The sequence below is a fragment of the Lithobates pipiens genome, unplaced genomic scaffold (genome assembly GCF_037356315.1).
Source record: "Lithobates pipiens isolate NorthernLeopardFrog02 unplaced genomic scaffold, aLitPip1_a1.2 Scaffold_25, whole genome shotgun sequence".
NCBI lineage: Eukaryota > Metazoa > Chordata > Amphibia > Anura > Ranidae > Lithobates > Lithobates pipiens.
The window spans coordinates 189584355-189602079 of record NW_027507787.1 but is presented as its reverse complement, the minus strand read 5'-3'; the positions used below and the strand labels follow the sequence as shown (position 1 = coordinate 189602079).

The following is a 17725-nucleotide window of genomic DNA, read 5'->3' as shown; positions in this document are numbered from 1 at the left end:
CATAGTCCTGAATTGTTAGAACAATTTCCCAAATAAAATAAAAATGCTTGTAGTTATCGATCCCAAATTCACCTCATACATGTATTATGTCATTGTCCAGATGGTGGGACTACGTTTTACCCCCTAATAATTACCACGTGGCCGCAAATTCGACATGAAGGTTTGCAAAGTTCGCCTCCCATTGAAGTCAATGGGGCCCGCGGCGAACGGTCGGTTTCGCGAACGTTTGGGTCCGTTCGCATTTCGCGTTCGCGAAACGTCCCGTCGGAAGTTCGTCCATCACTAATAATGAAAAAGAAAGTCGACTGTATACCATGTAATAGGCTGCCTACAACTTATTCGATGGTTCTATGCAACGATTCTGGTAAAGCAAATGGAAAAATAAAAATAAACAGAGTTATCTGTTTAGTTACAAAAAATGATATTGGCTGCAGACAAAAATGATAGACATTTATAAAACATTCATGCAGGCCAGACAGATTTTCCACAATGTGGTATCGTTTTCTAAAATACATCAATGAAATCAAATAGAAATAAAATAAAAATTGAAAATATACAACATTTTGGCCACAAGATAGCAATGACAATCATAGGAATCTATTCAGAATCTATTACAGAAAATACACGGGGAATTCAAAAACCGTGTGACATTTGTCCAATTAATGTTTTATAAATAAACCCTTAAAGTGGTGTTGCCACCAAAAAAAAAGTTTAAAATTCTTAAAAAAAAAAAAAAATAATTCGAAAAAATAATTTTTTTTACTCACCTCTAAATGCCTGTTGCTAGGGGATCCCTCGTAGTCTGCCTTCTTCATTGCCCGGGCTGGTGACATCACTTCCCCTCGTACCGCACAGTCATCTGGGACCTCCTGTCACGTGTCCCAGATGACTGTGCGGCGTATCGCGGCGCTCTGCGCCGCTCGCGCATGCGCGGAAATAATGACGGAGCGGGGAACGAGGGGGGGCTTTGTTCCCCCGCATCGCTGAACCCTGGGACAGGTAAATGTCCAATTATTAAAAGTCAGCAGCTGCAGTATTTGTAGCTGCTGACTTTTTTTTTTTTTTTTTTTTTTTTTTTAGGGGGCACCCCACTTTTAAGGTGATTGTAAAGCTTTGTTTTTTGTTTTTTTAAATAACAAACATGTTATACTTACCTCCTCTGTGCAAGGGTTTTGCACAGAGTGGCCCCAATCCTCCCTTTTTGTGGCCCCCCCCGCAATGCTTCGAGCTCTTCCTCTCCTCAAGTGCCCCCACGGTGAGCCACACTCCATGGGGGCACCCGTGTGGGTGCACTCCTGAGTCCTGTTGCTGCGTCAGTTGACACAGACAGTAGGACTCGGTCCCTGGCTCCCATGTCACTGGATTTGCTAAAGAGCAGTGACCAATGGCTCCCGCTACTATCAATCTATCCAATGAGGACACGAGACAGCGGCTGGAGTTGCTGGAACGATCGGGTTCAGGTAAGAAAGAAAAGGGAGGGGTTTGCACCTTAATGCTTATGCATTAAGGTGAAAAACCGTGAGATTTTATAACCCTTTTAAGTGTAATAATATACAAAGAAATACAAATACAACTGTTTTATGGAACAGATAACTGTACAGAACTTTGCGTTGAATCTTACTTTAAGAAACGCCTTCTTTTCCAGAAAATTCATAATTACAGGTGGGATAGCTAAGAAAGATAAAGACATGAATTAGGCATAAAAAGCAAGGAACAATAATAGTCAATGTAAGCCTTATACCTGCTGTACATTATACTCTGTGTAGACCATGCCTAGTACACTACAATATAACAAATATTAATACATCATGAGCAGCGCATATAATTCATAGTTATTCAATTATTTTTTACAATATAGAAATGGTCCTAGATGTCCTTAGCGCTTACCTATTCATTACGGTTCAGACACTAATGCAAGTTCCCCCCTCTGCAATGTTGTCCACATTGAATAAGACAATGATGTTCTTTCTTTTCTCAAATCAAAGTTCTATAGAGGCTGTTGGATCCCCTAAGTACACCAACTTAAAGTGGAATTCCAGGATCATTCTAACCAAGCTTAGAACAACCCCCACCCCCTTCTAACACCTATATTAATTACCATGTAGAAGGAAAGTGCTTACTCTTACCTATTCTCAGGGCGCTCCGGTCTGATCATCTGATTGGCTCCCAGCGACAACTTCAGGGGAGAGTAAGCAACGCCCACAATGGATGCCTCATAGTAAGCCTATGGTTGATGTCACCACCTAGGCATTCCATTCATTGACAGCATTCTCTCCTCCCCCCTGAACCCAACTGCTGGGGCGACCACTTGACCAGACTGAAGCGCCCTGAGAATAACTATAAGGATCTTCCTTCTACAGGGTGGTTAGAAGGGGGGTGGGAGCAGTTTAGGCTTTGTTAGAGCCTGGAATTCCACTTCAAGTTGGGCATCTTTGACAACATTTTGGCAACAATTATTCCCTGTACACATGGTCGGACTTTCCAACGACAAAATCCGTCGGATCTTTTCTGACGGATTTTGGCCCAAACTTGTCTAGCATACATACGGTCGCACAAAGTTGTCGGAAAATCCGATCTTTCCGAACGCGGTGACGTACAACGCGTACTGCGGGACTATAAATGGGCCAGTAGCCAATAGCCTTTGTCTCGTAATTTATTCTGAGCATGCGTGGCACTTTGTTCATCGGAATTGTCTACACACGATCGGAATTTAAATGATCAGATTTTGTTGTTGTAAAATTTTAGTTTCAGCTCTCAAACTTTGTGTGTCGGAAATTCTGACAAGAAAAAGTCAGATGGAGCGCACACACGATCGGAATTTCCAACAACAAGATTCGATCGCACATTTTTCATCGGAAAGTCTGACCATGTGTACAGGGCATTACTCATTCAGCTCAATGTAGAGTATGTACTGTATGGATGTTGATTTCCAAACAATATTAAAGACAGTACAAGTTTGTTTTATATGTCTTTAGGATTCAGGTGTAATCATATGTACCCTCAACCATTACAGACCATACTTTCAGTGAAAATCAATAAAGATACGCCTTCTTGAACCCATAAAACGAACCCTTAGTGCCGGTTCACACATATGTGATCCGCACCGCATTGCTGCGCAGATCACATGCGATATCTGGGCGATTCGAATTTCAACCATACAAATTGTATGGCTGAAATCACATCACATTCGCACCATAATGGTGCAGGACCCTTTTTTTTGGTCCACACTAGAATTGGATCGCATGGGTGTTTACACCTATGCAAACCGATTTCTGCACCATTTGACAGTTCGCACTGCAATATGCGAAACGATCTGGGGGTGTCATTAACTTTCTATTGACACCCAGATTACATGAATTCCAAGAAGATATACTATATCTTGGAAAGGGAACTCACACTTATATAAAGCATCCATGATGATTTTAAACTGTTTATTTGCACAATCAGTCTCTGCCATTATCGATGCAAGTGACTATATAACAAGACAAACTTGCCACTCATCCTTCCAAAGCCCACTATGGCCCCTTTCACACTGGGGCGGTGCGGGCGTTGGCGGTAAAGGCAATTTTTAGTGGCGCTTTACCGTTGTTTTAGCAGCGGTCTGCGGCCGCTAGCGGGGTGGTTTTAACCCCTGCTAGCGGCCGAAAAAGGGTTAAAATCACCCGCAAAGCGCCGCTGCAGGGGTGCTTTGCCGGCGGTATAGCCGTGCTGCCCCATTGATTTCAATGAGTAGGAGCGGGCAATACACCGCTCCAAAGATGCGGCTAGCAGGACTTTTTTCACCATCCTGCTAGTGCACCACTCCAGTGTGAAAGCCCTCCGGCTTTCACACTGGAGTGAAAGGGGCTGTTTTTTCAGGCGCTACACAGGCCCCAGTGTGAAAGGGGCCTAAGAGTTTCTTGAAAGTTAGGCCCTTTCAAAATGGCATTTAGGCTAGATCTGTCTGTAAGGCTACTTTCACACTGGGGCGTTGTGTGTGCTGGCGGTAAAGCGGCGCTATGCGGCCGCTAGCGGGGCAGTTTTTACCCACGGGTTTGCAGCGCTGCCCCATTGTGAAAGCCCCAGGGGTTTCACACTGGAGACACAGCAGCGGCTGTTTCAGGGCACTTTACAGGCGCTATTTTTAGCACTTTAGGACCTGCAAAGCACCTCAGTGTGAAAGCAGCCTAAGTTTCTTGGACAGATCCAGACTGAACCACAATGTAAGTCTACATCTAGTCCCTTTGTCCGCAGATAGATAAAAAAAAAAAAGGTTGCGTCCTGTTCCATTTTTGCGGGCATAAACTGATATAAATGTATGTTTATGTCGATTCTGTTTATGTTTCTCTCCTGAATAGAGATGTAAACAGCTAAAAAAAAAAAAAAAAATGAACATGTGAAAAACAGATTTTTTGTAACTAAACTGAAAAATAACTGAAGATGGATGTGTAAACTGGTGTAAAAGGATTAAAATGTCACGCTTTAATCAGTTTTCATGATGGTCCATGAACAGACCCCAGCTGAATCAGGGCTAAATAAGGCCAAAGTGACATCCATGCCCATTCATTTTTCTGTCCACATTTTGACAGCAGATGTTAGTGGGCCCATGAAGACTCCTTGGGTAACCAGATTTAGATTAACTTGTGTCCGTTTACATCAGGCTACTTCCAAACTGTCAGGCTTAGGTCCAAACAGAAAAATACTGCTTTTTTAGGCTGATGTAAAACAAAAGCACATCCATTTACATTCACCTGCCAATAAACTTTCATTGAGCTTTTTATCAGGTCCATTTGAAAAACAGAAAGGCAGACCTGATCGGAAAGCCTGTGTGAAAGCAGCCTAAAGCCTCGCACACACGTGATCAGATTTTCTGTAGACAAAAGGAATTGTCGGCCAACAAACACGAATATAGTGACGTACTACGTGGTTTTTCAGCTATTTAGTGCCACCCTTTGGGCTTCTTCTGCTAATTTTCTGTTAGTAGAAGTTTGGCGAGTGTTGATTCACTCTTTTCAGTTCATTACTGAATGGCTGTTCGTCAACCAGCCCTGTTGCGGAATCTGAGGAGATAACGTGCTATTTATTATTGGCCTTGGAGTTATTGCTTTGACCCAAGTCCAATCCAGGAACAGGAGGAGGAGGATTTCTTGGATCAAAAGTAGGTTGCTTTATTAATCGTGACCAATTATGTCACATGCCTTTGCTGCGGGAGCTCCAGGAGAATAATCCAGATGAGTTTCGGAATTATCTCCGAATGACGGATCCCTGCTTTCACCAACTCTTGGCATTGTTGACCCCCTATATTAAGAAGCAGGACACATGCATGAGGCTTTTATTTTATTTTTTGGTTGAATAATGATTTGATTTGGTATATTTTCTATATTTTTGAATGCATAGAATGCACTTTTTGGTTAAGTTCTATTGGGAGATGTCTAATTTCATTTGTTTTCTTTTTTTAATGCACAATAAAAAAAATTGTATAGAATAATACTTGGCTGTGTGTTTTACTTCAGATGACAGTTTGGGAGTAGGCAGTTACATTTAAAAAAAATAAAATGTAAAATGAACAAGGGACACCAACATAGTTGTATCTTTGATCTTAAAAACAACAGGATAATGGTGTTGTGGTAACAAAAAAAACAAAAAACAAGCATAATAATATTATTCTTGATATCACTATAAAAAAATCTCCATTACGAATGCTAGTTTACAAACATGCGATCGGAAAATCCGACGACAGACATTTGTCCTCAGAAATTTTTTAAACCTGCCATCCAACATTTGTTTGCGGAAAATCCAACAATTTCCGATGGAGCATACACACGGTCAAATTTTCCACCAACAGTCTGTCATTACACAATCCCTGACGGAAAATCCAATCGTGTTTACGAGGCTCTACTGCAATTCTCAAGCGCACGAAAAATACAATTTAAAAATTGCCCTATACCAAAGCATAAATGGGTTGAATTAAATCATGCTTATAGAAGGACCAATAACAAGAAAAAAGAGCTGGTGTGCTGGGTTTCTCTTCAAATATATATATACAGAGTGGGCCAGTGCCTACAAAAACAGGATCAGAGGGCATCACTAACCCTCATAAGAGGTATGCACCTATAGATACAGTAAAGATCTAACATTACATTCTGAGATAATAGAAAAATGACATAGCTTAGCATGGAGTACGATTTGTGTTGCCCTAAGCACGGATAAGAAGCAGGGGTCCTCCATTTTTATAAAAGGGGAAAATTCATTTAAAATGGTTCTTTACAAAAAAAAAAAATCCAGTTAGGTTTCAAAAAGATGCATTGAAGTCATCTTAGCATGAAATCGGTGCTGGTATTTCTTGACCTTTAAAGCAATTTACTAGTCTTTATTAATGAAAAATACCATTAACAGACATGTACAGTGTGTAAAATTTCAATTTAGTCCGTGAAATGTCAAATAAGTCAATACAAGGTGGAATTCAGCTTAGCATTTCAAGATTTGCTAAGACTAGGTTAACCTTACCCAATGTATAAATGGTAACAAGCAGAGGAACAGGAGAGCAATTCACTTACCCATGGCAGGTGCCGCCATGCCAATTCGCGATACAACCACCTGGGCAATGGCTTGCTGGGCGGCTTTTGTAGACTCCCCAAGTCTGTTTCCATTCTCATCAGTAACTGGGATCCCACATTTCAGTTCTCTAATTAAAAACAAAGCAGAACAATTTTGTTGAAAAGGCAGCTGCCCCATTACACCTGGAATCTGATTGGTAGGCTTTGACAATGCAAACTATTTCTGTTTGCACGGTAAGTGCCAGTTCACAGCATATTCCAGTACCTGTTCACGCATCGCATAAAACTTGCAGGCAATTCACACTGCCCTATGTGAACCACTGCCTGAGTCAATAGAAAGTTAATGACACCCCCAAATTGGTTCACATATAACAATGCGAACTGTGAATTCGGATCAGAAATCGGATCGCATGGGTGTTGACACCCATGCGATCCGATTCTGGTGGAGACAAAAAAAAGGTTCCTGCACAATTTTCGTCTGAATGCAACGCAAATTCAGCCATACAATCTGCATGGCTGAATTTGCATTGCACAGATGTCGCATTTGATCTGTGCAGTGTGGTGCGACTCACATGCAATGGCTGACATCGCTACAGTGTGAACCGACACTTAGGGCCTGTGGGGGTAGGCTATAACTTGGATCGCTGGGCCAATGCAGCTTGCTTTCAATCTGCTTGTATTTGATTTCAGTTTAAGATGTTCTGAGTAGGGATGAGCTCAAGTGCGTTCGCACACTCCATGTGCAGAGCCCACCAGGAAGTCGGCGCAGCGCTGCGCTAATCACAGGCAGTGAGACATTGCCCCGATGGGCGGCTGCAGAGATCGGGCAATGTCTCACTGCCTGTGATTGGCGCTGCGCCGACTTCCTGACGGGCTCTGCACGTGGAGTGTGTGTGAACACACCGGAGCTCATCCCTACTTCTGAGGTTATAGAAAATGTGTTAAAAGGTGCAAATAAACTGACCTCCTCCTAAGATGCATCGACATATAGAGAAACAAGCACATCTGATGTGAACAAAAGGCCCTCAACAAAGACCCTTGTGTTAACCTGCCCCTACACATTTTAAATCGGAAAGAAAATAAATCATTGCAGTAATCCACATAATCACCAACCTTCTGTTAAGTCAGACAGATGTTATTGGGTTGCTGTGAGCTGAACTATATTGCATTTTGCCTGCGGTATTGCCGCGGTGTCCCATTGATTTCAATGGGTAGGAGCGGTTTAGGAGCGGTGAATACACCGCTCCTTCACCGCTGCAAAGATGCGGCTAGCAGGACTTTTTTCACCGTCCTGCCAGCGCATCGCTCCAGTGTGAAAGCCCTCCGGCTTTCACACTGGAGTTAAAGGGGCCGGTTTTTTTCAGGCGTTACACAGGCGCTATTTTTAGCGCTGTAACGCCTGAATACAGCCCCAGTGTGAAAGCAGCCTAAGTGGTTTCCTCCTTTTCAATATAATTATTTAAAATGGTAAACTGACTGTAGACACCAGTGAAAGGTTGAATGTGCATGTATGAGCAAACATCTTAAGCTGACCATACATTACACAATCTGATTGTACAACCTTCTTCAGCCTGCATTTACACCTGAGCAGACCTTCAGCCAGGTTCCAAAAAAATTAAAAGCCAGCAGCTACAAAGACTGTAGCTGTTGACTTTTAATACACAGACACTCAGCTGTCCAGGGATCCAGCGCTGTCCTCACCTGGGCCGCTTCTTTGCTGGTCTTCAGATCCACAGCGCCGACATGTTAAATGTGGGAAGCCAGCTGTGACTCCTTCACAGGCTTTCCACTGCAGATGTGTGAGCCATGCTGGACCCACTGAATGGTCCAGCAGACTTCTAGGATCTGTGACGTGTCTGTGAAGGTTGGGGGTGGGAGGTGGGCAAACCTCTGTTTGCATCTCCTGGACGATCCGAGCGGATGTGGGCACCTGCAAGAAATAAGTAGCCATCCCTTTTTGGGAATAGGGTGTAGAGGGCAAGGTGACTGAGCACACAAATGTAAATAAGGACAATTAGAAACGCTCAGGTGTGGACAGTTGCAGCGCAGTAGCTAAGCGGTTAGCACTTCTGCCTAGTAGTACTAGGGTCATTGGTTTGAATCCCATCCATGGCACTACCTGCACAGAGTTTGTACATTCTCCCTGTGTTTGTGTGGATTTCCTCACACATCCCAAAGAGTGTGCTGGTAAGTTGGCACTAGTATCTATGAATGTGAGTTAGGGACCTTAGATTGTAAGCTCCTTGAGGACAGTGATGGATGTGAATGTACAATGTATATGTTAAACACTGCATAGATTGGCAGCACTATATACAGTAAGTATCTGTAATAAACAAATGGGAGCTTACATCTACAAACAACTCTGCAATGCCAGGACCTGTGTGACTGTATACAAATGGATTGCTTAGGCATCATTAACATGACCACTTTGCTGTGCTGCAAATCCCAGCAGCAAGAATCTACAAGTACATCACAGTGGCTGCTGAGCCCATGCACTGCAATGACAGGCAGCCGTAGCTGTTCATGCCTGTTTGCAGGCCGGCAATACACCCATGTGAATGTTGACTATGCGCTAGGTTCACACTAGTACGGCTAGCTTCTGCTCTGGCATGGCAGCCCTTTCATTTGAATGTGCTGTATTATCCTCACAAAAAGGTGCATGGACCTTTTTAAAGATGCAGTCTTTTTCACCATGCAGATTCCGTGTGATTCCGCACCTGCGATCGTGCTGCGGGCTGATATGTGTAGGAGTGCCATTCAGAATGAATGACAGCCCTGCGTGTCTTGCTAGAGCAGTGCGATGCAGGTATCGATACAATTCCCACAACCAGAAAGGTACAGTGCTAGCCAAACATTATACAATTTTCCTTTCAAGATCAAACCTCAACACTTTCAATTTGTATGCAATCAGGTAGGCCCCATGCACTACATAGTTTCAGGTAAATGTAAAGGAAATTAAATAAGAAAATTGTATAATGTATGGCCAGCTTTAGGCTTATCTTCTCATTGCATCATTGGGCAAGTGTAAAGGAGATTCTAATGTGTATGACCACCTGCTCAGTTTATCCCCTAAGGCTCGATTCACACTAGCGCGTTTTATGATGCATTTTGCAGAAATGCAAGGAGATTTTTTAACATGGGTTCCTATACCGCGTTTTTGCAGCAAATTGGCGGTTTTTTTTTTCCACTGTATATATCTGGTTGCTAAGCAACCACAGTGTAAAAAAAAACCCGCAAAATGCGGCAAAATCGCGAGTAAAAACGCGTGTCCAAAAACGCAGCAAGCACCGCAAAAAGCACTGCAAAAAACGCTCAAAAGCAACATGCATAGATGTGAATCGAGCCTTAGGCCGGATTCACACCTATGCATTTTTAGTGCTTTTTGCATTTTGTAGATTTGCACTACAGAACTTGTTCCATAGAAAACCATGTTAAATGGACTGTAGTGCAAATCTGCAACATGCAAATAGCACTAAAGCTGGATTCACACCTATGCATTTTTAATGCTTTTTGCACTACAGTCCATTTAACATGGTTTCCTATAGAACACGTTCTGTAGTGTAAATCTGCAAAATACAAAAAGCACTAAAAATGCATAGGTGTGAATCAGGCCTAAAACTGCATAGGTGTGAATCCAGCCTCAAAAGGTGTGCTTTTGTAAGATACGCACTTCTGTTTAGATTAAGGGCCAGTTCACACCAGAATAAGTTCCGTGTGCTTTTTTTTCTGCACAAAATGCATGCACAGTGTTTTCCATGTATTCCAGTGGCTCTAGTTCACACCATGCAGTCAATTTTCTGTTAGTTTCTGCACCTGGAAACTGACTGCATGATGTGAACTAGAGCCATTGGAATACATGGAAAACACTGTGCATGCATTTTTAGTGCAGAACAAAAGCATACAGAACTGCGTCTGGTGTGAACTAGCACTAAAAATGCATGCACAGTATTTTCCATGTATTCTAATGGCTTTAGTTCACACCATGCAGTCAGTTTCCAGTGCAGAAACCATTGTATTGGTGCAGAAAAAACGGAACTGCACAGAATAGCATGGAACTACATCTGGTGTGAAAGGCAGGCATACGAGACAACCTCCAATTCAGGAAAAAAAACATCCTTCAGGCTAGGTTCACACTATAGTGATGCGGGAACGCCGCGAATCCGCTGCGTTTTCCCGCATCGCATACCTCCCGCCGGCAGTTCACACTGCCCTATGCGGACGGCTGGGAGTGTCAATGATATGTTAATGACACCCCCAGATCCGTCCGCATATCGCAGTGCGATCTGCACACTCGCACAGGAATCGGATCGCATGGTGTAAACCCCCATGCGATCCGATTCTGCTGCGGACCAAAAAAAGGGTCCCGTGCGAGTTTGCTGCGGGAGCGATGCGAATTCAGCCATACTATCTGTATGGCTGAACTCGCATCGCTACGGAGATCGGATGTGATTTGCACTGCAGTGCGGTGCGAATCACATCCGGATCTCCCCCCCGCAGCAGTGTGAACCCAGCCTCAGACTAATTTGGTTTCCCATGCTCATAAGACTGCTGCCTATTTTTTAGACCCCTTTCACACTGGGGCGCTTTGCAGGCGCTACAGCGCTAAAAATAGTGCCTGCAAAGGGCCCTGAAAGAGCCGCTCCTGTGTCTCCAGTGTAAAAGCCCCGAGGGCGGTGAGCTGGCAGGACAGTAAAAAAAAGTCTGTTAGCAGCATCTTTGGAGTGGTGTGTATATACATCTCCTGCCGATTGAAATGAATGGGGCAACGCGGCTATACCGCCGCTGCAGCAGTGCTTTGTGGTGGTTTTAACCCTTTTCTCGGCCGCTGCTAAAAATAGCACCGTTTTACTGCCGTGGTCTGCACCGCCCCAGTGTGAAAGAGACCAGCATAAGTGCCTATGGGAACTTTTAAATATCTGCCGAATGTTCCTGGTCTCCAAAGACAATTTCAGGTTTGGAAGATTTAATTACATATTTTTGCATTTGAAATATTCCAGCAGATTTAGGTTACATGGTGGCTAGGGGGTTAGCACTTCCACCTAGCAGCACTAAGGTTGTCAGTTAAAATCCCAACTACAGCACTACCTGTTTGGAGTTTGAATGTTCTCCCTGTACAGGTTTTCTCACACACTCCAAAAACATGCTGGTAAGTTAATTTGTCCCAGTATGTGAACATATGTGTATAAATGAATGAATGTGACTTGTTTAAAGGTCAGGGACTGATGTGAATGTATAAAGTGCTATGTAAATTGACAGAGCTATACAAGTACCTGTAATAAATGGTTTGTGGAATTTTAAGAAAATATTTGACGTCCAGCATATAAATGCATAATATATTTATGTATTGCAATTTAGAGGAAACGTGCTGAAATAAATATGGAGGCTGCCATTGCTAACCTAATCTTGAAAATGCTAGTTTCCTGGCTGTCATGCTGATGCAATGGCTTTATCACCCTCTTAGTCACTGACCTGAAAGATATGCAGATCAGAGGAGTCAGAATGAAGTCAGAACACCTAATCTGGAGATCTGTTCGCAGTCAGCGACTTCAAGTGTTTGGATCAACATGGTGGTCAAGCAATTAACATTTTTTGAAAGAGAAGGTCATCAATACTAGATGCTTGCGTAACTACTCCGTGCAGGTTTTCTTTATTAAACATGCGAGAAGTTTGTACATCCACTGAGTCAACTCCATACCTCCCAACATTTTGAGATGGGAATGAGGGACACCTACTTGCAAATGTATGTAGGCATAGGACACGCCTCCCCTGACACACCCCCTTAACCACTTAAGCCCCGGACCATTTTGCTGGTCAAAGACAAGAGCACTTTTTGCGATTCAGCACTGCATCGCTTTAACAGACAATTGCGCAGTCGTGTGACGTGGCTCCCAAACAAAACTGACGTCCTTTTTTTCCCATAAATAGAGCTTTCTTTTGGAGGTATTTTATCATCTCTGTGGTTTATATATATATATATATATATATATATATATATATATATATATTTATTATTTTTTTTTTTTTATTTTTTTTTTTGCTACCGTATAAGCAAAAAAAAGCCTCAATTTTGAAAAAAAAAACAAATTTTTTTTTTTTACATTTTGCTATAATAGATATACCCCAAAGATATATAAAAAAAATGTTTTCCTCAGTTTAGGCCAATATGTATTCTTCTACATATTTTTGGTTAAAAAAAAATTTAAAATTGCAATAAACATTTATTGATTGGTTTGCGCTGGTCGCCTCTTAAAGGGCAATGTACAGGTATGTGATTCTGCCTGTACGAGCCCTTCTGCTGACGTATATGGGCGTGAGGCAGTCGGCAAGCGGTTAAAGGGGACATAACCTAAAAAAAAAAGAAGGGTTAAATTAATCCACAAGTGCTTTTTTTTACCACTAATATTCCTTTTATATCAGCTTTTAAAATTTCCAAATGCAGCAATTTAGAAATTGGATGAAAGGTTTAGCTCTGGGAAACACTTTTTGAAAGATAAAAATTGCATTTTATATACAACTTTATAGATCAGACCAAAATGAGGGACAAATGAGGAACAGAGAGCCCACTGCTTAGATAACGCCTGCTTTCCTTCACTACTTGTTAAGTTTTTGGGTAATTGCAGGTGTGTTTGCTATTAATGATTGCTAGGTGCTCCCAGCTCAATGTGCTCCATAAGGCTGGGGTCTGGCTTTGTGATTACAACAAAACAATATGTTTAAAGTATCCGATCAAGACTGCCAATGTTACTGGCCTTCTGAAAATGCTGATTGCCTGGATGTTGTCCTCACCCTCCAGCAGTTTCTGAGTCATTAGCAGGCATGTATATCAGTAGAAGTCTGGATCTGTATCTATTCAGGGCAGTGATTCCAAATTGTGAAGCCCCTGGGTTACTGTTAGACAGCCAAGTAACTAGCATTTACAGAAGGATCAGCAATGGCAGCCTCCATGGGTCATGTATGACAGTTTTCTTTTAAAGCTAAATCTCAGGCATCAAAGAATTGATTAGAAATCATTACAGAGCAACCAATGTAAGTACTTTAATGTGTCTTGGTCTCAGTCCCTGTACAGTGGGATGGTCTCCCTATGTGGAATCTGAACATGCTCAGATGGTAGAACCATGGCGGATTGCAGTTTCAAAAACTTTATGATTGTGACAAAGTGACGACCCAGCGGTCTGGGCTCCTCAGCAATGGTGGAACAATTCCCCCACCATGTCCTACTCGTCAAAGGCAGGGCATGCTGGGACCTGTAGTTCCATTGTACATAGAAACATCAGACATCCTCAGTGTAAGAAAAGCACACCGCAGTCTTCATGGGGAGGAAAAAGGGAAAATAACAAAGGTCCATCGGACATGTGCTCTTATTTCTCATGAAATCCACACACGACTCAGCTAATCACAGACCTCAAATGCTAGGAGCATGTTCGCACATGGTGTGACTGTAAAATCGTATTGTGTCTAAATTATAAACCCTCAATGTATTCATACCACAAGAAATAAATAGATGATCAGCAAAACAAATTATGGTGTTAAATGGGGAGAGCTCCTTCATATGCCCTGTACACTCAGTCGGACATTCCAACGTCAAAATCCGTCTGATTTTTTCCAACAGATTTTGGCCCAAACTTGTCTTGCATACACACAGACAGTATACTCTAGGTGCGGCTGGACCAGAGTCTTGTAGAGCAGGAGAATTATTGTTTTATCTCTGGAGTTAATCACTTTTAATGCATGCCAATATTCTGTTTGCTTTATTAGCAGCAGCTTGGCATTGCATGCCATTGCTGAGCCTATCATCAAACTAGGACCCCCAGGTCCTTTTCCATCCTAGATTCCCCCAAAGGTTCCCCCCCTAGTGTATAGATTGCATTCGTATATTTACCACCCAAATGCATTATTTTACATTTTTCTACATTAACCGCTTCAGCCCTGGAGGATTTTAACCCCCTTCCTGACCAGAGCACTTTTTCAGATTCGGCACTGCGTTGATTTAACTGAGAATTGCACGGTCATGTGACATTGCACCCAAGCAAAATTGACATCCTTTTTTCTTTTGGTGGTATTTGATCATCTCTGCGTTTTTTATTTTTTACGATCTAAAAAAAAGCAATATTTTTTGCTATAATATCCCACAAAAATGTATAAAAAAACTAATTTTTTTCCTTAGTTTAGGCCAATATGTATTCTTCTACATATTTTTGTTTAAAAAAAAATCGCAATAAACTTATATTAACTGGTTTGCGCAAAAGTTATAGTGTCTACAAAATAGGGGATAGTTTTATGGCATTTTGATACATTTTTTTTTTCTTAGTAATGTCGGTGATCTGCGATTTTTATCGTGACTGCGGCATTACGGTGGACACATCAGACACTTTTGACACTATTTTTGGACCATTGTTATCTATACAGCGAGCAGTGCTAATTACTCATTACTGTGTAAATGATGCTGGCAGGGAAGTGGTTAAGTGTGTCCCAGGGAGTGATTCTAACTATGGGGGGGATGTGCTTCCACTCACATGATAGTGATCCCTGCTCCTTATGATAGGGAGCAGTGATCTCTGTCATGTCACAAGGCAGAACGTGGAAATGCCTTGTTTACATAGGCACTTCCCCGTTCTGCGGCTCCCTGACACAATCGCCAGGAGACTGGCGGACATAGAGTCTGCTGATCCTGCTGTCATGCTGTACGCAGCAGGCGCGTGTGCCCGCTAGCCCTGCCAATTAAAGGGGACGGACAGGTACACCCATTTACCCACAGCTGCCACTATGCCGACGTACTGTATATCGGCATGCAGCGGTCGGAAAGTGGTTAAACCTCACTTGCCATGTAGTTGCCCACCCCATTAATTTGTTCAGATCTTCTTGCAAGGTTTTCACATCCTGCGGAGAAGTTATTGCCCTGCTTAGCTTAGTATTGTCCACAAATACAGAGACTGAACTGTTTACCCCATCCTCCTGGTCGTTTATGAACAAATTAAATAGGATTGGTCCCAGCACAGAACCCTGGGGGACCTCACTACCCACCCCTCACCATTCCGAGTACTCCCCATTTATCCCCACCCTCTGAACTGTCATTTGGTACAGCACAAGTCGGTCGGCTGTTACCATAATGATTAATGGCCAGGACCTGCTGATTGGCTTAGCCAATCACAGAACAGAGCCCTGTGTTTACTAAAAACACAGGGCTCTGTACAGAGAGCAGCATCTTTTAGTAAAAGCATTACATATGCATAGCTCCCAACTGTCCCTGATTTGGAGCAATGTCCCTCATTCCTCCTCATTTGTCCCTTATTTTGGTCTTATCTATGTAGTTGTATATAAAATGTACTTTTTAGCTATCAAAAAGTGTAAACCTTTCATCCGATTTCTAAATTGCTGCACTTGTAAATTTCAAAAGCCAATATAAAGGAATAGTGATAAAAAAAAAGCCCTTGTGGGTTTAACCAATCTTGTTGTTTTTTTTGGACAATTCTCCTTTAAGGTGGCGTGGCAAGGGGTGTGTCTTATGCCTGCATACTTTTGCTGATGGGTGTCCCTCATTCCCATCTCAAAAAGTTGGGAGGTATGAATATTGCACACATCCCACTTGTTAGGCACACAGTTAAATCCTTGATTGCCCCTAGATGTTAACCCCTTCCCAGCCAGTATCATTAGTACAGTGACAGTGTATAGTATTAGCACTGATCACTAAATTTGACCTCTTTCCCACTGAGGCAGTTTTCAGCATTTTAGCTCTAAAAACTGCCTCCAATGCCGGCCACATGTGAAAGCCTGTGTGGTTTAACACTGGGGGGGGGGGGGGGGGGGGCTGAGCTTGCAGGACGTTAGAAAAAGTCCTGCACGTAGCATCTTTGGGGAGGTTTGGGAGCTCCCAAAACACATCTGTCCATTGCAATGAATAAGCAGTGCTTCTGAAGCACCGCAACAGGGGCGATTTTAACCCCCTCAGCCGTTAGTGGGGGTTAAAAGCGTGGCGCTAAACTTTAGCGCTAATGCCGGGGCGGTCCCAGTGTGAAAGGCATTTTAGTGTCACTGGTGATGTCAGTTATTGTCAGATTGTCTGCCACACTCCCACTATAAGTCACTGATCACTGCCATTAGCATTATAAAATAAATGAATAAATAAAAACTCTAGTATACATACTATATATAATGGTATAACGTTCACAAAAACCAATCAATATACGCTTATTGGGATTTTTTTTTTTTTTTTACCAAAAACATATAGCAGAATACATTTTGGCCTAAATTTATGAAGAATTTAATTTTTTTTTATTGGATATGTTTTATAGCAGAAAGTAAAAAAAAATAAACATTTTCAAAATTTTCAGTCTTTTTTTTGTTTATATAGTAAAATAAAAAAATTGGTAATCAAATATCAACTAAATCTCTATATGTGTGAAAAAAAAATCATATAAATTTAGTTTGGGTACAGCGTTGCATGACCGTGCAATTACCAGTTAGGCTCCCTTCACATTAGCGCATCTCCAAAGTCACATGATTTTCGGTGCGACTTTGGAGTGTGACTTTGATGCGATTTTGATCCAACTTTGCATTCTATGAATCAGAGTCGCATCAAAGTAATACAGGCACTTTTTCAAAGTCACTACGATTTTAAGTTGTGCCAATTTGAACAGGTGTTATTAAAAAGAATGGGGTGCAACAAATCGCACACGTGTAAATGGAGCCTTAAAGTAGCGCAGTGCTGAATAGGAAAAAATGGCCTGGTCATGAAGGGGGTAAAACCTATCAAAGCTTCAGGCTCCATGCACACTAGCATTTTTTTTAGCAAAAAAAAAAAAATACTGGAAAAAATGCTGGATAAAAAAACGGTTATAGCGTCTTAGTAATATTTTAGAAGCGTTTCTGCTGAAAATACTTTTTTTTTTTTTTTTCAGTGATTAACACCCTTTACAGCACAGTCTCTCCTACTGTCACAAAATGAGGCTGGGTAAACCCACCGCACCATAGCCAATTGGTCTAAAACTGCCTGTATAGTAGGTTAGTCAGCCTATACTGACAATTCTGCAGCTTGCTTTTAATCAATGTGGTCACACTGCCTGTCTTGATGGTCTATATTCTGACTCTAAAGCCTCGTACACGCGATCGGATTTTCGGCAGGGAATTGTGTGATGCCAGACTGTTTGCCTAAAATCCAACTGTTAGTACGCTCCATCAGACAATTGTTGGCC

General features: G+C 42.2%; 1 protein-coding gene across 2 annotated transcripts in view; it reads right to left on the bottom strand.

Moving 5' to 3' along the window:
* Window positions 1-17725, bottom strand: part of SFXN3 (sideroflexin 3) — a 75618-nt gene that overhangs the window by 25923 nt on the left and 31970 nt on the right. For both annotated transcript variants that reach the window (XM_077455329.1, XM_077455327.1), the window contains 2 exons: window positions 6537-6664; window positions 1622-1671 (listed from right to left, as the gene is read on the bottom strand). In XM_077455329.1, coding sequence (XP_077311455.1) covers window positions 1622-1671; window positions 6537-6664 — 178 coding nt within the window. The remainder of the gene's footprint in view (window positions 1-1621; window positions 1672-6536; window positions 6665-17725) is intronic.